This window comes from Netta rufina, assembly GCF_964035555.1.
Source record: "Netta rufina genome assembly, chromosome: 1".
Lineage (NCBI taxonomy): Eukaryota > Metazoa > Chordata > Aves > Anseriformes > Anatidae > Netta > Netta rufina.
Genome location: NC_140123.1, coordinates 127583501 through 127606907, shown reverse-complemented (window position 1 = coordinate 127606907; position 23407 = coordinate 127583501). Strand labels below are relative to the sequence as shown.

At 39.8% G+C, this 23407-nt stretch overlaps 1 protein-coding gene across 1 annotated transcript; it reads left to right on the top strand.

Annotated features, from left to right (window-relative positions):
- Positions 1-789: 789 nt before the first annotated feature.
- On the top strand, positions 790-21945 carry LOC311218155 (putative DBH-like monooxygenase protein 2; the record flags this gene model as incomplete). Its single annotated transcript, XM_084300670.1, has 15 exons — positions 790-915; positions 5423-5635; positions 8058-8204; positions 9165-9326; positions 9828-9911; positions 11110-11277; positions 12244-12346; positions 12679-12845; positions 14556-14647; positions 17007-17103; positions 17301-17360; positions 18231-18361; positions 18611-18725; positions 19455-19583; positions 21889-21945. 15 exons carry the CDS (start codon positions 790-792, stop codon positions 21943-21945), a joined length of 1851 nt encoding a protein of 616 aa, XP_084156796.1.
- Between the last annotated feature and the right edge of the window lie 1462 nt (positions 21946-23407).

The window sequence follows — 23407 nt, the reverse complement described above, 5'->3', positions numbered from 1 at the left end:
CTCCCTGAAACCTCATTTAGAAAACGTCTGTGAAAACTAATGATAATACATGCACCTTGGCTCTGCTGCTTTTCTGGAATTTAATGCATTTTGGGGAAAAAAAAAAAAAAAAATGCACCCCATTGCCCCTCCTAGGAGGCTAAGTGTAATTGCTGTAAGTCAAACAGTCACTGCCAGAGCCAAGATCAGACAAGACCAAACCGTGCGGATCCTCACTTCCGTGCGCTTCTCTTACTCGTGTGGGATCCTGAAGTTGGTTCTTTTATTCGGGGTTGATAAAGTTGTCATCAGCGGCAATGCTGAAACACTGCAGCCCCAGCTGGAGTAACGCAGAAGTGCAGCTGTTCACGAGGTGATGCCTGTCTGCTCGTTTGGGGTCGTTCGCTAATGTTCTGATGCCATCTAGCGTTACAAAAGGCTGCGTGTATTCTGTTTCGAGTGCATTGCTAATGGCTCTTTAATGCCCAATAAAAAAAGTAATAAGCTCATCAAGAACAAATCTCATAGAACAAAGGGTGACAGTGATAAGGTCTCTCTTTAGATCTAGAATGTTGTAGCCTAACCTGGGCACAGAGAGTGTTTTAGAGCCACACCTCAACTCAAATAACAAGAAAAACACATTATTTTATATACAGGTAGGGCTGAGCTATGTGGAACATTATCTCTACCTCAAAGTAAGGAAAAAAAAAAAAAAAAAAAAGGCCTAAGTTTAGTAATTGTTTTACTGAATCAATGCAGCCAGGACAGGATATGCAGGAACAGCAATTTGATTTCCTGACTGCGTACACCATGCTAAGACCTACTGACATTACCTTTGGAGATGACCGGAGGGGACAAGATGGCTACCAACAATGTGAAGCAATTGCTTTTCCTGAGCATCTCAGCAGTAACAAAATACCTACTTTACAAGCTGTAGTAAGTTTATCCACACTCAGAGAACTGAGCCACTGCCTGTCAGTCAGGATTTTCCCTATTCTTCCACACCCACTACCCATCCCAGCTCTGTTTCCCCACAGGTCATGGGACTAGAGGAACCCTGCACAACCTCTGCAGCTGCAAAAGCCATCCAGAGAAAAAAAGTCTACTACACATAGTCCTAATGTTCTCTAAAGGAAACCTAATAGTGGATCCTCAGTGATGGCTTGCTTAATTATATTGTAAATTAAGCAACCTATTTGTCTTCCCATAGTTATGTTCTCTCCTCTATACCATTGGGAAAAATCAAGAACCTGGGTGTAGGGTGGGACGTGTCAGGCATTTTCCTCTACAAACAACCAGAGGAGAGGTCAACTGCAATCTGTGTACTGGCAGGAGAGAGGGAAGACTCAGCAGTTGGGTCAAGGGGAAAGCTTGAGGGAGAAAATCATTGGGTGGGAACAACAGCAAGGTGACCCCTCACCCTGTCTCCCTGAGAAGCAGCAGTCCAGTTCTTCCAGAGCCAAGGACAGGAGAAGAATGGCAGGTCCCTTTTCTGAGGCATTTAGTGCTCAGCTCTTTTATCATCCAGGTCATTGTGTATCTTATTTGCCCCAAGAATGAGTCACTGGGAAAGTCTGAACCCAAGGAGAACAGACCAAGATGTTTTGTTTGTTTGCTTGCTTTTAATACTGTTACTTTTGGTGCTCCCATTACTGAATTCCTTCTCAGACTCCATCTTGACACCTCTTAGTTCAAACATGTTACTAATTTCTGGCTGTCCACCCACGTGGGAAGCTTGTACTAGTAAACTATTGTGTGAACCTTCTACCTGGGTCTGCCCAGAGTCATGGATTGCCAGTCTCTGATGACTGTAGTGTGTGACTGTTTGGGGGTTCATGCTGGAAGGGACAGGAAACAAAGTGGCAGGGGCTGAAATGGCTCTAGGGAGAGATGAGAAAATATACTTAAAAGCTGGGAGGAGGAGGAATCAGATTGGGATGAGATGAGGTGGTCCTAAGTTCTGGAGGCCACATTCATCTATGTTGATGAAAGACAAGCAGAAGAAGCAACCAAGTCTTTGTTCTCCTGAGAAACATTTTATACATTGAGCTAATAGGAATCAATCAACTACCACTACAGTAGATGTGTCTACCTCCAAATGGGGAAAGGTCTCCCTCCCCACCTCTCCCATCAGAAGCTTTGGGGAATGGAGCAACTTACACAGCTTAGCATGAGGCTTGGGCAGAGACACTGGAAATAATGCAGCCACTCAGGAACATGGGGATTTCACTGACCCAAGATGTCAAGGCAATCATGAGGAACCTGAGAGGAACCATTGGGAAAAACCCCTTTCCTCTAAGGACCTGCCCATTGCAGTCAATATTCTTACTGTACATTGAGTTTCATGAAAATGCAGTGCAACATCACTTACTTCCTCTCCTTTCTGTGTGTCTCCATCTGCCACATAAGACAGATCCTCAGAAGTACTGTTGTGCCCTGTGGTTCTGACCCTCCTCATTCTTTTCACACTTGGCTCCTGCATGAGCACTTAGTTTTTCTAAAGGAAGGGTTATCTTATTTCCTCTGTCATTTTATAATCATCTTTGGCATGTGGCTCACTGCTAATCTGTGGTATTTTACTGTTCCTGAATATCTCTCCCATGTCCCTTAGTAGTGGTGTGCAAACACCACATCCTGTTTCATCAAAGAAACCATGCAATTCTAATCCTTGTCACACAGCTAAGCCACCCCTCTTTGTAATCCTGGGATAACCATGTCTTCCAGCAGTGTATCAGTTCCATCCCCTAATACCTTACTCCTCTCAGTGTAAAAAAGGGATTTTCTGCTTAGAAGAATAGAGAACTAGCAATGATGAAAATTTCTCACACCAGCAGGTCTGCAGAGCATCCTCATTGTAGCTGTGTATATTCCCTTCCCTTTTTCCCTCCCTCTACTTCATTAACTCTTGTCTTGGGTTCTCCCCACATGAGGGCTGAAGTCCCTCAGTTTTGACACCCTGTGATATCCTATCCTTTTGTCCTACTATATTATCACAGCCCTCAGTCCTGGCTGGTGTCCCTAGAACAGTGTGCTGGGCCTCTCTGGAGCAGAGAAGCTTTAAAATGTTGGCATTGTACTACATAATTCATAAAAGAAACCGCAAATGTACTTGCTGCCTACAGCAAGACTGTCAACAATGTAAGTGGGCATCCAAGAAATCTGTATGCAATGTGATCTGTTTAAATCCTATCCCTGAAGATCAGATTAGATATCTCTCCTTCTCTGTTACTCATTTGTCCTGCAAGCACTTGTCTCAGCAGAATAATACAAATGGGCTTTTCTAGGCTTTCCTAGCACATAAGTCAGAATGAACTACAACCTTCTTCAAAATCCATAGACTCGGGCTATGTTTTGTAGTGCATTATGCAACTAGACAAATTGTAAATGAGATTCACAAGGCAATTCCTGGCAGAACTGGTTGGAAGCCTGCTGAGGCTATTTGTTTTTCTTATCAGTACTCCGAATTCTCCCGGAAACCATGTTAAGATACATGAAAGACAGGGAGGTGAGTGGAGATAGCCAACATGGCTTCACAAAGGGCTAGTCAGGTTTGACTAATTTGGTGGCCTTCTAAGACAGAATGACAACATTGGTGGACAAGAACAATGGCTGTCATCTACATTAACTTGTGCAAAGTTTTTGATATGGTCCCACCAAACACCCTTGACTGTAAATTGGAGAGAAAAGGATTTGATGGATGGATTATTCAGTGAATAAAGAATTGGCTGGAGGGTTATACTCAAGGAGCTGCAGTCAATGGTTCAATATGAAGGTGAAGAACTCTGAGAAGTGGTATCCCTCAGGTGTCTGTACTAGGACCGGTACTGTTTAATGTTTCCATCAGTGACATGGACAGTGGGATTTAGTGCATTTTAGCAAGTTTTCAGATGACACCAAGCTGAACGCTGCGGATGATACTACAAAGGGAAGGGATGCCATCCAGAGGAACCTTGATAGACTTGAAAAGTGGGCCCATGTGAATCTCATGAAGTTCAACAAGGCCAAATACAATGTCCTGCACCTGGGTCAGGGCAATCCCAATCATCAGTACAGACTGGGTGATGAATGGGTTAAGAGAAGTCCTGTAGGGAAGGACTTGGGGGTTCTGGTGGGTGAAAAACTCTGCATGAGCCAACAATGTTCTCTTGCAGCCCAGAAGACCGATTTATCCTAGGTTGCATCAAAATAAACATTCCCAGCAGGTTGAGGGATGTGATTCTCCCCTTCTACTCTACTCTCATGAGACCCCACCTGGAATACTGCATTCAGCTCTGGGCGTCCCTGCACAAGAAGGACATGGACCTGTTGGACCAAGTCAAGAGGAGGGCCACAAGGATGATAAAAGGGCTGAAGCACCTCTCCTGTGAAGAGAGGCTGAGAGGGTTTGGGTTGTTCAACCTAGAGAAGAGAAGTCTCTGGGGATACCTTATTGTGGCCTTCCAGTACTTAAAAGGGGGCTCACAAGAAAGGTAGGGAGGGACTCTCTGCCAAAGGAGTGTAGTGATAGGACAAGTGACCAGTAATGTTTTTAAACTGAAGGAGTAGATTTAGATTAAATATAAGGAAGAAATTCCTCACTATGAGGGTGACGAGGAACTGGGACAGGTTGCCCAGAGAAGTTGTGTAAGTCTTCACCCTGGAAGTGTTCAGGTTAGATGGGGCTTTGAGGAGCCTTATCTAGTGGAAGATGTCTCTACTAATGGCAGGGGGGCTAGAACTGGATGATCTTTAAGGGACCTTAGTTTGCTTTTAACCCATACAATTTTATGATTCTATGATAGGGCCTTTTGTCCATATAGCCCCAGTCCAGATTGCTACTGCAGGATAGCTTCTTTACATTGCTACTGCAGGATAGCTTCTTTATATAGCTTCACCATAGCTTCCTCTGATAAACTAGGAACTAAAGCTCACCAGCCTCTTCCCCACAAACTTTCCAATAATTATTGCACCAGGCAATAAGGTAGCACAGTCAGGGTTCATTTCAGCATTTGCAAGGAAAGACACGTAGTCAGAAGAGTCCTTTTTCGTTCGTGAAAAGAGGCATCATTCACCTATTCTAAGGAGTACTGGGTAAAACAAAAACTTTTTTTTTTTTTTTTTTTGGCTGTGTGGTACAAACCAGCTCTTTAAAATGTTGTAATATGTACATGGGATGGACTAGTATGGTTTCACAGAGGCAGGGTGCCAGGACATATTACGTAAGATGTTGATCTTTCTTAAATGTTAAATTGGATATAAAACAGCCGGTTTCCACTTCCCCTTTCTGGCAACAGGCCAGCCTCACGTAATTCCATATAAGATGGGCCCCTCACAGCAGAATAGCTGCTCAGGGTATCAACAGAACACAGAAATTGCAGCAGTCCTGTGGATAATGTCTGTTCCCTTCTCAAGAATAAAGGGCATGTTCTTTCTCTTGTTCCTCACATGGTTTTGTTCTGGTCAGCCTGCACCTCCACTCTTACGTTTCTCTGTCTACCTGGATCCTTTAAACATGGTATACCTTCGTTGGGACCATGATGAACAGGAGATGATGACTTTTGAGCTGCAGGTTCACACAACTGGCTGGGTGGCGTTTGGATTCAGCCCTCATGGAGAGTTGCCTGGATCTGACATTGTGATTGGAGGTGTCTTCCCTAATGGCAGCATCTACTTCTCTGTAAGTTGAAAAGCCTTCTGAAAAGTCTTCTTCTGCACCCCTCTTTGCCAAGGGCCACGTTATCAGTGTGTTGTCTTGAGAGCATATGGGCTTAACCGACTAAAGCTAGCTATCTGGGACCATTTTAGATGCTATAGTAGCCTCTGACTGAAAGAGTCCAAAAGGTCCCAGGTCTTCTGCAGGTCCTGTATCATGGCTGCTATCCCCATGCAGCTACCTCACATACACTATGATATCCCAGATGGCACTAGATGTTGTTGTTAGGCAAATAAACTGATCCCATCTGTGAGTCAAAACCACAGCTATAACCAATTAGATTTGATCAAAGCAGTCACCTACCGTGAAAGTAGAAAAGGCTGCTGGGAGAGTTACTTCAGACAGGATTCTGATGTGAAATTCCTCTGTTTTTCCTCACTTTCAAAGGTTTTTAACTTTTTCAAAGGTTAAATAAAATTCAAGAAAATTATGGTTTGTTTACTACAGATGTTGAGCGGATGGGGAGGAGAACAGCTTTTCACATTTCTCTGCCATTTATGCATTCAGCTGTCTTGATTTTGTGGAGGAGCTCATAGCCTATCAGAATTGTGTTCTAGCTTTGCAAAGTGGAAGAGACCTCCTTGGAGCCTAGCTTTGACCTGAGTATTGTGAATGGGAGTCCTCCTACCAAAGTAAAGTTGTTAGAGAGGCAGTCATCTGGATTGAACTAGCTTTCTGAGTTTCTTCTGGAGTAAGTGGAGAGATGTGTTCACCTCCACAGGTGGCTTCTTCCTGACAGTGTTAAATGCTCCAGTAGGAATAGGATAGAACACCCTTGGGGCTTGATGATTTTTTCCATTGACTGTAAAGGCAATAACTAAGGTTAGATGCCTGATGTTAAGGCAGCTGAACTGCAGATGAAGAAAATACCCATTAGGGTGCTAAACGCAAAAACACTGTGTTTGTTTGTTTGAAAGAGAAATAGTTTAGTATTATCCATACACAGGAAAAGAAGAAGGTACACCGATTAAATATTTGCAATTCAAAGTGGTTTTAGTTTGCTCAGACATTTTATTTTACCTATTCACATAACAGCAAAATGTGTTTTGCATGAAATGTGTCTACATTTTCTAAAGTCAGTGAACTTTGGAGGAGGTGAGGTAGCTAGCTTCACTTATAGTCTAGTTGTTTGCAAAACTGCTCTTGTAATACTGAGTTTTAAATCTTCTTTTGATTGTGACACAATGAATTATGGGGGTAAATGAAACTACAGGAGGGAAATAATATGGACAACTTAGAAGAAACTGTTGCTTGTACTTTGTTTAAGAGTAATTACAATAATAATAATAATTTAGGGTAAAATGAAAGCATTTAACAACTCCTAAAATGTACACCCTAAAATAAGAAATTGAAGTATTCAGTTTCAAAATTATTAATATTAAACTTTCCATAATATTCAGATTAAATATTTAACATTTTCATAGTTTCTCTGCCTTGGTAGCTGGAATTCTTTGCTTAAATTAGAAAATCACTTCAGTCCCACAGACATCCTACTTTTTATCAGCTTTACTACATATAAGAAAATATGTCCCAATGATTTAAATCTGGAGACATTATAGTAAGCAAGCACATTACTGAACACAAAAATCTACATGTGTTGTAGGATGTGTGTCATTTCTCCTGAACCCATGAAACAGACTGTGGAAAAATTTGCTAGTTAACATAAATGGCATTTATGTGGAGCTTTCTCTTTGTGTTCTTCCCTTAATCCTTTTTCTTGTATCCTTGTTTTTGTTTTAATCCCCTTTTTTACTTCAACCATGCCAAACTCATTATCTGAATAATGACCAATGGGTGGGAAAACTACCCCAAAAAATGTTGGATTTCTGTTTGTTGTTGTTACAGCTGTTCACTGCTTTTCTCTCTCTCTTTTTTTTTTTTTTTTTTTTTTTTTGATATATTTAATTTTACATATTTTTTCAAAGTACTTCACTTGCAAAATACTTATCTTTAAATTGTGATCTTAGAAGCTTTGGTATGCCCCAAATATTTCATATCTAAACTATCCCTGTTTTTCAGCAGGGCTTGCTTTACCTCCCAGTTCCTGTGTAACTTAGCCAAATGTGCTAAAATACCCTGGTATGCAGGAGGAGACACCCTCTGTCAGGGAGTAGGGAAGATCCTCTAGGACCCATCCTATCCAGGCCATCCTCTGGGCAATGGGACACCAGGGGCTTCTCTTCCCTTGAGAAGCTGGATGTAGCAGGACTGGATGGGAGTTATCTTTGATTTATTTGTGGAAATCGGTGGTGAAAGCAGGGGAGATTTTTTGGTGAAAGATAGACTTAGATTATTCAGGTACCACCAACAGTAATTAGAAACATGGCTTCCTGGAGTGTAGGAAGTTTTCTCCTCTCTATGGCTTCTACCACTCTTCCTTTTCCAGGATTTTCATGTGGTAGATGATGCAGCCCTTGAGGAAGATGATAGCCAGGACTACCAACTGCTGTCAGTGACAGAGAACGAAACCTCTACCACCATGCTGTTCAAGCGCCACCTCCAGACGTGTGACTCAAATGACTTGGATATCACAGTAAGGAAGGGGACTGGTCAAACAACAAACCAAACCAAACTGCTCTCGTGTCCCACTGTAGTCCCAGTTTCTCTGGATAAGATCTGAGAATAACAAGATTTTCTCACAACAGTAAAGTTACAGGAATATGAAGAAAAATATGGTATCATATGGTCACATTTATAATGCCCATTTCACCCATTGATATGTTTTATATTTTCTTACAATGTTTTCCATCAAATAATTGTGATGATGTAAGTCTCAGTGTTTTCTTAAGCTTGAATACAAGTTTAGACTACGCAAAAATGTTTGTCCAGAGGTAAGTGTATATTCAACATTTTTCCAGAGTTCAAATACACGCTCAAAAAAATAGTTACATTCCTTTGAAGTGACAGACCTTCCTAATTACCTTCACTAATTGGAAGGAATATAATCCCATTCTAAATGGTAAGAATGTTCAGACTTCCAAGGCTACTGCTGTTCTTGCATGGTGGGGCAGATCCAGGCAGGAATGTATGCTCAGTGTTAGCTGCTAATGGAGAATCATGGTACTACAGTTTTGTTAGCATTTTTTTGTTAAGTCTTGTAGCAATTCTTAGTAAAAGTTTCTGAAGCCAGCACCCTTTATTTGTAAGGAAAAAAAAAAGTGTGTGTGTGTATATATATATATATAGATACATATACACACACAAATATACAAATATATGTATATATTGTTTTTGTGCCTGGACAAGGCAAATTTTATGTGTTATAGTGATTAGTTTCTGTTGTGTGTTCTGATATGTTGCCCGATTGCCCATGTGTAATCTACATACCAAACATTCACGTTTATAATACAGGTGACTTTTAACTGCAGATGGTTAGTATTGTATTGGATTTTAATATGTGTGCAGCAGTATAATGCAGATGGTGTGGGTGAATTACATGTTTATCGTTGATGGGAATGAATTAAGATTTTCCAATGAAACACTCTTATTACAGATGGACACAGCACGTCTCATTACTGCATTTGGCACCGATGACACAGTACAACTCTTTAAGGGCCAAAAATTTTCTAAATCTCTTTTCTTGATGAGATACAGAAGTCCATCCAACTCAACTGACCCTAAAATATTCTTCACCTATGACCTGAGGCTGGACAACGTAAGTATTGGACAAAAAAGTTAGCTCCCAGGCTCAATGTCTAAGCTGTGCTTGCTCAGAGTTGTGGATAGGTGAACTGGAATGCTGGAGCAGGCTACCTGGGATGTGTTAGAGGAGGAGGACAGACTTACTCAGAAAAGAAATGATATATGTATGTGCTGTGCTTGAGACTCTAGACATACAGGAATTAAAAATTATTGATTGAACAGGTTAATTGTTAAGACTTGGTGGTGCTGACCACTGTATTTTCTCTTCACCAGAATGGAGTTTTATCTTCTTGAACCTTCATTCAAGAATCATTTCACTGATTGCTACCAGAACCCCATTAGTCTCTTGCTAACTGCATCACCTTTCTCTCCATCCTGACTGGAGGAACAGGGTCCAGTTCTGTTTTTTTTGTTCTCTTTGCACAGCCTTCTTTTGGCTTCTCCACTTTCCTGCACATGTTATTGTGTTGCCAGAGGAATCTTCAGGTGACTTGTGTGTCTGCTTCTTTTACAGTTTGCTGTTCCCATTGAAGAAACCAAATATGCCTGTACTTTTCTTCCACTGCCCAGGGTTAAGCAGAAACACCACATCTACAAGGTAAACTGGGGAAAAAACAGGACAGAACAGACTTGTTCCTTCAATTATGCTTGCAAGTCTGTCCCTTACAGCATTTTTAGCATAAATCAGGGAGCATTCCATGTGTCCTTCACTGCCATTGGGATGAGCCAGTTAATTTGTCTGGATTGCGTAAAAAGATTCTCTGCCTCATTTCTAACCTTGGAATTATCTTTGTCTTTATGTACATCACACCTGAAGAAATCTTCCTACAAGTCTGATTCTCTCAGTGTAATGAACTCAGGCCAAGATACCTATCAGTATCTTTGAGAGCAAAGGGAGCCTGCAGAATTTTCTGTATTTGAAATAAATTCAAGGACTTTTCCTTTTGTTCTTGGAAATTTCTAAGCATATCTATATAAAAGGCAAAATTAACACTTGAAGCAGTTTCAAGATTGGATACGAAAAGAAAAGATCATGAATTTACCAAACCTAGATTAATTCTCAAATTAAGATAATTTTTCTTTAATGTCACACAACCTTTTTTAATTTTGTAGGTTTTGAAGGTTTAAAAAAGAGATGTTCCAATGTATTAATGTAGAATTTCAGAACGAAGAATTTACATGGACTGGAAAAGTGAGAATTTAAAGGACAAAAAGACAAGCCGACAAAACAAACTCATGAGTTTTAGTCAGTTCTGGTGGTAACATCAGGATTTTGAGGCCTGATCTCACTGGTACTAATAAAACTTCAATGATTCATAAACAGATCCAGGTTATTTGCAGGTTTATTTTAAACTATCTTGATTATAGTTGTGTTGGCACAACTGAGGGGTCAGCAAGTTACAGTGAACCTAGATTAAGCATCCAAGGTCAAGGTTCTTTATCTTGCTATTCAGCCAGTAAAGTGGTTCATGAGGTAAACTAGTTATATTTCTAGTCTGGAATCCCACTGCCCAAAATAGTAGGGCAAATAGACATCCCTATAATTCTGATTAAAGAAACGTGCTTTAGAGGAAAATGCAATTAAATTCCGAAAAACATGGACTCTGCTGGATGTGTATTGAAATTAGTAGATAAACCATCATCTAGTTTGCCATTCATCTTGTGAATCTGACTTTCTGTTCCCCCAAGCTGTGGTTAGCTGTTCTTCCTTGTTGCTTGAGAAATAAATATTTTAGGAATGAAAATAACTTTTTTTTTTTTTTTTTTTTTTTTTTGTCTCTTTATCTTGCTTACAGTTTGAGCCTGTAATAACTCCCCACAACATAACTTTAGTTCATCATATTCTGGTTTACGCCTGTGGCAATGCCAGCGTTTTACCAAGTGGCATAGATGACTGCTATGGAGCCAATCCAGATTTTGCCCTGTGCTCTCAGGTGGTTGTGGGCTGGGCTGTTGGAGGAGAGGTGAGTCTGTCATTCCCTTCCTTATTTCTTGTTGTGAATAGTGGTAACCCTTTTTGTCATCTTATCCAGTAACACCTCACTGTCCTGCAGAGCCAGTCAAATTGGAGGTCTCTCATTTTATTCTCACTCAAGTCATCTGTGGCATCAGTTGAAGATGTTGATTTCTACATAGCTGTTGATACATGGAGTGTATGTGCATGTTATTATCATACAGGCATTGAACAGTTATTATATGTCAAATAGTAAGGCTTTAATTCTGACCTTTTGATAATGTTGACATTAATGTAACAAAACTCTCCTTGGACTAATCTTGCATAAGAGAAAGGAGTGTAACTACTCGCTGCCTTCATTCCTACTGGCTCCACTTGTTTTTCAGCATAATAAAATTAAAAGTTCAGTGAAACTGGTGCAATGGATGAATGGTTTAGTTAATACCCAGGGTTACACAAATTATAGCATCTATATTGTGATGGTTACTTCACTTCTCAGAGCAAAATGTATTTTGTGGTTCTATGGTATGGATGTACATAGGGAGGAAAAGATGTAGGAGATGAATTTTAGACAAAACACATTAATTTTATTTAGATTTCAAATTATGCAGTGCCAATGCTGATGTGAAATTCAATGCAAGAATTTATACTTTATATAAATATCCTATAAAATATAGTAACAAAATAAAAATGAAACCAAGCAAAAGAATAATGGAAAAATAAATTTTGAAAAGCCTTCCTTATTGCAATTCAGAAGAAAAAAATAATTAGAACAGGAATAATTTTTGACAACATTTTGCTTTTTAATGAAGTCTAAAAAAATATTCAATATTCACAGATGCAAGAAAATCAAAACTTTATTTTTCTAAGTTTCCATATTTTGACTCTGTCCAAAAACAGAAAAAAAATAAAAAATAAAAAGAGAGAGAAGAGTTAAAATTACTCATTACTTCATGTAACCTTATTTCTCCACAAGTCTTATCAATTTCCAGATGATGCTGCATATTCCATCGGAACACCTTGGGACCCTCAGTATGTCCGACTGGAAATCCATTACAGCAATTTTGACTTGGTATCAGGTGGGTAATGTTGGGTAGTTGCCTGACAAAGAACAGCAGCAGGATAGTAGTCTCAGACCTCACCTACATACCAATTAAGAACCAGTTACTGAGTGAAATTCTTCCATGTATTGATCAGTACAATCTTCAGACAGTAAGAGGAAACTGAGAGGTGCTGAGAGTCAAGCAGTGACTATCTGGGTATTGAGGGGACTGGGGATGTGGACCTGGGAGCTGAGAAAGGTGAGGATTCAGACATACACAGAATGGATGGAAAACTATGGAAATGGGTCATGTAAACCAGAGATGTTTCTAGAGTCATTGCTGAAGGAGTGGTTATTTTTATTTTAAAGGTTTGATCGACAGCTCAGGGGTACGAATCTACTATACACCAGAGGTACGAAAGTATGATGTGGGGATACTGCAAACAGGCATCTTCACCTTCCCTGTGCATTTCATTCCTCCTGGAGCAGAATCCTACAGATCTTATGGCCTTTGCAATTCAAGCCAGTTTGATGAAGTGAGTGTGGGGGAAAGACATTAAATCCTTCTTGATTTTTTTTGATCTTTCTCACTTTGGTCTTTCATCTTGCTCTAGACATGTCCAAAAGCCATTTGGTGCAGGGTGCCATCTTGCCTTTCATTTCTGCATGTTGTAAAATGAATAATTTTCTAGCAAAACTGCTCGGAAGAGACCCAGGGTTTGGCCCAAGAGCATTGGCAGAGCTGTGCAAGCATGTCAAAATCATGGCTCAAGTAACCATTCACATCATCTAAGTGAATGGTGTGTGTGTGTGTGTGTGTAAACAAAGAATGTAAAGCTCCCCAAGACCCCAAGGGAGTCTGTTCCACTACATGTGAGAATTTTGTCCTACCACAGGCATGTGGTACTGGTGCAGGAAGGCGTGTGCTGGGCTGGGAGGATGTGGTACAGTCTCTCAGGTCAAGAAGATACCTCTAGGGCAGAGAGCTCACATCCCTCTAAAAACTGCCATGGGGTTGCTTAAAACAGTCAATTCCAGTGGACTGTGGGATCCAGAGGATTTACCACCTCCAGGACTACTAGATACCCCTTTCACTGCTCCTAATCCCAGCTGAGGCTGGGGGCAAACTCCAAAAATACAGACATCCTCCACTCCACCCCACCCACCCAAACACACATGACCAGAGAGTGGTCTCAGCTGGCCGCCAACAGATCAACATAGACAGGAGTACAGTACCTTTATGGGTACCCCATGGGTGAGCACAGACATGGGGGTACCCTTGTGAGCACACAAATGACCCAGTTCTGTTCCTGCTATCTGGCAAATCAAGGTTAAAATTCACTAGAGAAACACGTACATACTCTCATGCAGCTTTCACCGGTACTCGTACTACTGGGTCACTCCAATTTCTGGTTCACACTGTAAGTCCTTCCAGCATCTGTGCCCAGACCTAGGCCCCTTTTATGCAGTGTCTTGCAGGTACCTTGGGTCTTACATATGTGTAGTACAGAAGGCACACTCACACAGAAAATAATTAGCAATAGAGTGTAACAAGTTAGTATATATAGACTGCAGAGGTCAAGTACCAGGCTTGGCCAGCCTAGTACACTGACCTTAACTCTACTTAAGTAAATTTGGACTCTTTCCTTCCTCTCCCCGTTGTCCTACATTTGTTACTATTTCCCTACCTTTGAAAATTTCCCTAAACATCCCATAACGTATTTTGCACATTCCCACAATCCACTTACAACATCCCATAAATTTTACTTTTAATTGAGTGATTTTACATTTTTACAATTTTAAAAGTTTTACGATTTTAACTGCACATCCTATAAGAGGTTTGCTCCTTCATATGAGCTCTGAGGTAACCTTGGTTTTCTTCTTCTCACCAATTATTACGATTCTCTTTGAAACTTTTCTGGTTTACACTTTGGTCATTCTCTTAATAGCCCATTGATTGTTCAGTCTTATATATAAATATACTTACAGTACCCAGCTTGAGAAATCACAGACTCAGACACCTATTATAAAGTACCTAAAGTGAAATTTTCAGAAAGGCTCACCAGAACCTTTCTACAGTAACAACCTACATGAGGAGACAAGCTAAACCTTGTTGTTTGTTTGTTTGTTTTTTTAAATGCTAAGTTTAGAGAGGTTCACTCAAGCTTTTGACTTGATGGACAGGCTTGAATGTGTATTGCAAAGCTCTGACTGTAAGACATGACCCACTTTTTTTTGGACTGCAGATGAATGGGACACCAGTTCCAGATCTGCACGTCTTTGCCTACTTGCTTCACACTCATCTGGCTGGCAGAGGAGTGAAGGTTGCCCAATACAGGTAAGAGACATATTCTTGCCCTTGCCATGGGCTCAGTCACTGACTCTTGGGTCAGAGCAGGCAAGAATCCTGCTCCTGGGGTCATTTCCATTCTGAAGGTGCAGGAGACTCCATAGAGCCTGAACTGTAGTGCCAACAACTAGCTCTGAAAAGAAGTTCAGTGAAGAGTGAAAGAGTAGGACTGCATGTCCTGTCAAACAAAATAGCCCCAGGCAGTGAGTTCAAGCACTGCACTGCTGCTCTTCTACACTGGTCAGCTGCAACAAGGTGCTCTGAAATGTCTGGACCTGCTTGCCAGACTCACCCCAAGGCTATATAGTTGCGTTTCTGTGGCTTGCATGTACCAGTTCCCGTGGGCTGTATAGGCAAAATTCTAGTGGGTTTGGTTTCCTTTACCACCCTCCCACTCTAAAGATTTCATCTCCCCTATGCACTGTCTGATCACACCACAAGCCATGAGGCGTGAACTCTCACTTTAGGCTCTGAAAATAGCAAATCATGGTCTGCAGCATATTGTTTCAACACTACTTCTACCAATTTAAATTTATAAATAAATAAATAAACTGAAGGGGGAGGGAAGAAAAAAGTTGTGCTTTAGGCCAAAAAGACGTAACAGAGGTCCAAGTGCTTGGTAGCATAGGTATGAACGCTTTCTCTTCCTTAGGTTTCTAATTTCAGAACAACCCAGTATGACCATCATGTTTCAGACTTTACAGGTAGTCAGGCACTTAGACTTAGACTATTTAGCCTGAGAACAACCCGTGACCCTATGCTGCTTAGCCATATGGGTGTAGCTCAAGACATTCCAGCAACGTTATAATATTAGAGTGCTCACTGTGACAGCTTCAAGGTAAAGTTCTCTGTCTATACAGCATCACTGATGCATCTGGGATGTGATGTGGGTCCCATTGGAATGCTAAGAAGTTTTGGCATTGCTTGGTCTTCACGTGGCTGTGCTCTCACACTAAATTCCCAGACCTCTCTGTCTAGAGAGTTCATAGGATCATAGAACAATTTGGGTTGGAAGAGACCCTAAAGATCATCCAGTTCCTACGCCCCTGCCATGGGCAGAAACACCTCCCACTAGACCAGGTTGATCAAAACCCCATCCAACCTGACCGTAAACACTTCCAGGAATTGGACATCAACAACCTCTCTGGGCAACCTGTTCCAGTGCCTCACCACTCTCATAGTGAATAATTTCTTCCTTATATATAATCTAAATCTAACTTCTTTTAGTTTAAAACCATTACTCCTTACCCTATTTGTTCAGTTCACTTAGGATGAACATATATATGAGAAATGACTCTTACAGATTTTACCATGTTAGAACCATGCCCTGAAATCACCTCAAGCACAAGTTCCAAAACAGAAAGTCAAGTGTTGAAACAATTTCTGAACAGATCTGATTCAGTCACAGTGAGCTGTGGGGGGTGATTATTTTTTTCTGGGATTTCCCCTGTAGGATGACTATGTTGTTCTCAGTTATTTGTCTAATTAGTGGAGCCCTCAGCCTGTTTGGAAGTTGGTCTTGGTAAATTATAGCAGATTGTGATTATTCTTGATAACAATTTAGGGACTTTCTGTGGTTGTCCCTGGCTGAAAGTTTTTCTCTGAAAGGTAGCTTTATTTTTCTGGAGCCTTTGACTCAGGGCTTTGGTAGCACAGGTCTCTCTCCTTTTTAGGTGTTTAGTTTCAAAATATCCTTATGTGCCAAAGCACCCATAGCAAGTGAAAGTGAGGAAGGTAAAGCTATGTTGTTTCAAATTATAGCAGTAGTTTGGGGCTCCTTCTCTTAATGTGAGTCGCATGATACACATAAACTGTGCGTTATGTGACAAAGCATCTTCTTTCTTATCATTTTGGAAGTACTCAGCAAGATCTAACGACTTGTAATGTTGATGGATTAACAATGCTCAAGCTGAGCAAAGACCACCTAAGGAGATGTAACATAAACCAGTTTAGAGATAACAAATAAAAATTAAAATATCAGTATAGAAATATCAAATTAATTTATTTTTGATGCACCTGCAAGGGAGGGTCTACAGAGCTTGCCAGCTCTAGTGTGCTAGGGTCAGAGAATCTTTCTTTTGGTGCTTTATATTACAGGTATTGGAGTTCTTAATTCTGGGATCCCAGAAAATTTTAGGAAAAAAAATTTTTTGAATTGTGTGTTTGGGACACACAAAATGTTTGGGACCGTCACTAAAAATGTGTTGTGTAAGTTATGTAAAAAAGAGATCAAGCATGATGTCTGGATGCGATTTTCCTTGGCTCCATTTATTTCATGCGGGAATCAGTTATTTCACACTCCCCTCTGCAAACATTATAACCATCTCCCCTTGTACATCTTTGCCAGGAATGAAAAACAGCTGGGGATCATCTGTGAGGACAACAAGTATGACTTCACCTTGCAGGAGATTCGGGACATGAAGGAAATCCTTGTAATCAAACCAGTACGTTCGTTCATTCCTCTTCTGGAATGTAGCTGTGGGGGAGCAAGCTGGGGAGATGGCATGCATCAGAGATGCTAGAATATGTTTACATATTCTGTCCTTCATTCCACTTCAGGCTTTGGCCTCTTTCCTGCATGTGGTTGTTGTCTGTGGTCTGTCTGTACAGCTCTGATGGAATGACCTACTGTGTTCTCTAGGGGGATGAAATCCTGGTCGAATGTAACTTTCAGACACTGGATCGGTCAGGGATTACTTTTGTAAGTTTCTTTTTCTACCTACCATTTTTCCATTGTTTTTAAAACTAGTTTAGCCCCATTAACGTCCTTTGGGCAAATTTAATATGGCACTGTCAAATGCTTTTAGTGCTAGACACAACATCAGACGTACCGAGGCATGCCTTGCAAGGTTGTGCTGTGGCTGTAGAGTAGCTCACCATTAAGACCCTCCTACTCTAGGCTTATGAGCAGATCCCAAAGATGTCTTGCACCTAATACCATACAAGCTAACCCTCGTCCAAAAAGTCATATGCAAGTAGAGAAACTTGCAGCCAAGTTGTTTTTCAATCACTGAACAACTTTATTTAGTGGACAGTTTGGGTCAAATACAGAAAGTGAACTAATCTGGCAGTTGGATCTTATTTAGACTTCTCAAAATATAAAGTAATTCTTTTTAACTTTTCTTGTTCAGATCTCAACCACTAGTTTAATTATACCCGTACACTTCTGCAGAACACAGCACATAAGCAATAATTGACATACTCTAGCTTCATAACTGACTTATTTCAGAGCACATACAATGTAGAGATCAAATATTATAGATATATCAGATATTTCCCTTAATGTTTCAGAAGAACTTTGCAAAGTTTCAGACTTTAAGATCCCCTAGATTGAAAGACAAATACGGTAGTCTTCTTGAAAGACAAAATAAGTAAGTTTAAGTTATAAAATTACAGAGCAGCCTATTTATTGAACTGCTGGGAGGATTCTTCAGTTTTAACTGACAATCAGATTCTTCTTTTTTCACCACACACAATCTGCATGATATGTAAACAAGAGTGCTTTCCTGAGGAGAAACTGTCTCCCCTTTGAATCTCAGTAGGCCTCTGAGTCATCCTTATGTCTTTGCAGGCTGGGCCAAGCACCATGAATGAGATGTGTCTCTCATTCCTCTTCTACTACCCTCGTAACAACATCTCCAGCTGTATGGGCTACCCTGACATTTTGTATGTTGCGCATGTACTCAAGCAGGAGGCCTCAGAGTGAGTCCTGAGTCAGCATGTTTCTGGAGGTAGCAGAGCAAAATGTAGCTATCAAGAATGGTAAATAGAAAAGAGAATGTAAATGGAATGGTCTTAGGGAAGATATACCCACATATCTGGATCTGTCAAGTTGAATTGCCTTGTTGCAGGAATTTATCAACTCCATCACCTTAAAAATCTCTTCTTTTTCCCCTTTCTCGTCACTGATTGTCTTCTCTACTTCCCCATTTCCCCTTACTCCCTCCTCAGTGTAGTGGAAGGAATGATGGCCATGGACTTTGTTGACTGGAACAACGAAACTGTCAAAATTGCAGAGAAAGCAGCCAAGGAGGCAGATCAAATAGTTGTGATTAAAACCATTAATGTAAGTCCCCCTTCTGCACTATTTCTGGTTGGTGTCACCTCTGAGATTCTGAGAGTTAAGCACAGCTGAAATACAGAGCCAACACACACCACTGTGAGCTTATCATAGCTTATCTACAGTTTATCTATTGGAACTGAAAGAGAGTACTTGAATTATGAAAGCCCGTCTCTTAGGCTGCAACTGCAAGCAACTGTCCAAGAGATGTTTAATAATCATTTACCATTGTTCTAAAAGAGTTAAATGTTCTTCAGTGGAAAAAAACAAAACAAAACAAAAACAAACAAATAAACAAACATTTTTGCATCTCAGTAATATACCAGTGCTTAACAGGTAATGCTACAGAAGGGTATTTTTGATGCAATAAAAAATAAAGTAATGCTGAAGATCCCTCAAGCAACATGGGAGTTAGGATGATCCAGAAAGCTCAATCTCATGGGACAAGGTTTTCTAGCCTTACTTCTCTAACTACATGTCAGCCTGATTTTACAGATAAATCGGGGGAAAAAATCTCTTTAACTGAGAAAGGATGTAAAATCCATCTTCTCCTCTCTCAGAGGGCTTCTCTTCTGTTCATGACTTTTTCTGAGATGACTAGTTACTCATCCAGACAACAAGAAATTTGACTAAAACATATCCAAAACTTACAGTGCTATCTGAATTTTTGTGGCTCCCAACTTATTTAAAAAGAGAAACTATAATTTTATTTTGCCTCTTTCCTTCCATCCCCAGGAAATCCAGAAAAATGAGAGTGGTCTCATCAGAGAAATTCATATTCCAGAGCGGGCTGTCTGTCACAATATTTTTGTACAACAGACACTGTCAGATCTGAGAGCTACTGCAAACCTTCGTTTGACCGCAGTACACAATTTTGAATCCTCAACCACCAAAGAATTTGTTTCACTTCCTCTTCTTTTTCTCACACAGCTGTTGTTTGCTTGGATTATTTTTTCCTCTGAGTATAGGAAGTGAGGGGCAGAATACTAGAACAAATCATTGGCCTGATGAAGAAGTCACTATAATTACCACGTGGTATCAGAGTATTCCAGCCCCAATGTGAACACGAGAAGATACTTAAATAATAGAATATTCTCTCCCTTTGGAAGAAATAGGTTCTGTGTGTATTGGCATTTATTTTATTTTCATGAAAAATACTTTCTATTGTAGTTTGTTCTAAATCAAAAAACAAACAAAAACAATGTACTATAATGCAGTAAAGACAGGAATATGATGTCAATTATTGAATAGCTGGTGAATAATTATTAAATCCAGAGCTTACATAGATGGGTTATGATCTATATTTGCTCACAGATATTTCAGTAATTGTTATCTAATCTCTAGTTATATACTCACAACCTGCACTTAGGTCAGTATAGAAAACTAGGCTCCTTAGTTATTAAAACATTTTAATTAATAATCCAAGTAATATATTTGAATGTAAAGCCAGTAGTGCCATATCCAGCATTAAAGTATGTATTCCTATGACTGTACACCAGGGAATTTATCTACTGATTGCCAGGTAATAATGAGGCAATGGCTGGGTGTTTATTGACTAATAGACCTGAAACATCATCAAAATGTGAAGACATAGAACAACTCAAGAATCCCATGCCTTGACATTAAATATATGCAAGTGTAATGGCTAATCTATCATGCTGAAGTTTTCCTGTTTTCCTTTCTAACTGTACATAGATATTTTCTTGCAGTGTGACACCTAAGGAACTGTGACTCTGAAATTAAATTTAGAACCTCTCCAACTTTAACCCTGTCATGATATTCTACAAAGCAGGCTAGGAATCCTCAAAGAAATATCATGAAAATATTCTTCACAAACCAAAATATGTTCATATAAAATATTATTAAAAATAAATAAATAAATAAAAAATAAAAGTTGATGTATTACTGGGAAAAGTGAAAAGCAGATATTCTCATTTCTAGTTTTTTCCTAAACATTCTTTTATCAGTAGAAATATTTTGGTTAAAAGAAGAGCTTTCTATATATAATGTTTAAGTGGAAAGGAGGTGAAGCTGATTTCTGAACCTGATGAAGTAAAGGTTGTTTTGTTTTTGTTGCATAGTATGTCCTGGGACAGACCATCATCCAGAACACAGATCTTTTATTAACAACTCAAATGTTCTACTATGGAAGACAAAAACATCATTTTAAACCAAAGGGACACCTGCTGCAGTGTGGTATCTGTAGCATATCAACACAGAACTTGGAGTTCTGCTGTAAGTTTTTACAGGCAAAAATTTTCCATAATGGTGTCAAATAGCATGATGTGAAGTGTAGCAGAAGAATGATATATTTGCCAAATCCTTCTAAATCATCTTTTTCTGTTAACAATAATTTCCCTTTTTACATGCAATGATATTTCTTCTTGTAAGGCAGAATTTCAAAAGCACCTTTCCTGTGAGTAATTTCCTACAGTTTATAGTTCCTAAAAAAAAATAAAAATAAAAAAAAAAATAATAAAAAAAAACATTTTACAGTAAAAAGAGAGAAACGAAACAGAAAACAACACAGCCATATTTTTTTTACTTTATTCAAGGTTTGCCTTTTCTTGCATGTTTCTTAAAAAGGTTACAAGACATTATGAATTAATGAGAAAATGAGCATCAGAAGAATGAGACACATCAAACTAAAGGATATAGGTCAAATGTGTTGGGTTGCTTTGCATGACTTCTTACTCATCTACTCATTTGTACATTAGCACTGGTCATTCAACATGAAGTCACGTACATGAATGACTTCACAGTAAGCAGGCTAACTTTTTAAGTGCAGCAATAGATGAATGAATCTGAAAGATTTCATGGCCAAACAGTAAGCTTCTCAGTTTCAGTAGGCTAAGCTCCTCAGTTCCAGTAGACTGAAGATGTATGCTGAGATGCCCTAGAGAAGACTGCAACAGCTTGATAGCATGCATAGGAACCCAAAATCATGTAAAATGGCCTGACCACATTTTGACTTCTGTAAACCGTATTTCAAGATGCCATTGCATCTGCAGTATGTTCAGACAGATTTATGCTGCTGAGAACACAACTGGTGGTAGAGGAGAACAACATCAAGAATAAATTTGAAATGTTTTTCAGTTTTCTGGTTCCAAGTTCCATTGGTCTCTGAACTGTATCCACATTTCCTGAAGCCATTTTTCTGTACTGATAGGTCAAGTTAACAGATGACATTCAAACAGGACAAGCTCTTCAGCTGCAAGTAAAATAGAGGTCCTTCAAAGGAAAAATAAATAAATAAATGAAAGGATAACAATGCAAACAGGGAATACAGCAGATCACGTCAGATAGTGTGGTCAGTTAATCCCAACTAGTACCTAAGCACACACCAGGTCCTTGCTCACTCCTCTCATCAGCAGGATGGAGAATAGGAAAGGTTAAAGTGAGAAAAACTTGTGGACCAAGATAAAAACAGTTAAACAAGTGAAGAAAACCAAACCAAACCAAAACAACAACAACAAAGTGATGCAAAGGTAATCACGCTCCATCTTCCACCAGCAGACTGATGCCTGATGAGTCCCCAAGCCATAGTTACTTTGGAAAAACTTCCCCCTCCATTTTTTATTGCTGAGCACAGCATCAGAAGGCATGGAATATCTCTTTGGTCAGTTTGGGTCATTTTTTCCAGATGTGTCCCCTCCCAGTTTCTTGCCCACCCTCAGACTCCTCACTTGTAGGGCACAGAGAGAAACAGAGAAGGCCTTCAGGCTGTGCAAGCACTGTTCAGACATGGCTAAGACATTGGTGTGTCACCAATTTGTGTCTTAGCCACAAATCTGAGGCACAGAATCACACTGCTACAAAGAGCATTAGCTCCATCCCAGCCAAACCAATCTGAACAGGAAGAACAGGTCAGACCACAAGATATCAAAAGAACACATACTTCCTCTGCGTGGTTTAGTAACTTTTCTAGAGTTTAACATAATTCACAAGCTGACAACCCATCATGAAAACAAATCTCTTTCTTTGGTCCATTCTCTTTGTACCATGTCTTTCACAGTCCTCTTCATGTTTTCTCTTTTATAGCCATGGGAAGAACAAGACTACCAGAAGAAATCTTTTCATGGTATATATTCATATGTGATTACTTATAAGACCCTCTTCTTATACTGGTACAACCTGCCATCAGGTCCTCTCTTCCTCACGTCCAAAAGTAGAGTTCAAGTTGACAACAGAAATAATCATGATTAATACTTCTTTTTTATGAGAGAGTGCATACTGTGGTTGATGTAATCTCTGATGTGTACACTGTTAGGGGAAGGATCATGGATTTGTTACTGTCAGTTGCCCAGGTTTGCTCAGACAGTTCTGGTGAAATACTTGTCATCACCAGGAGCAGCTATCATTAGCCAGTTTGATTCCTTGACTCTTCAGAGATCTCTACCCGTGGTAGCTCTCTGGTGGCGTCACTTTTTGGCTATGAGTATGGTATGTATTTCACCCTACAAGTCAGGTATACATAGACATTCCATGTCAACATCTCCTCTGGCACAAATTTCAGAATTACAGATTTGGTCACCATATTGACTCTTCCAAATTTCAAGTTTCATACTGGAAGTCTCCAACAAATTCTCTCCCTACACTCCCTAAAGCAGAGTTTTTTCTTATTTTGGCAATAATTCATATAGCAGGTAAAAACACTTTTTGACTTTAAAAGCAAGCAACAGAGTGGC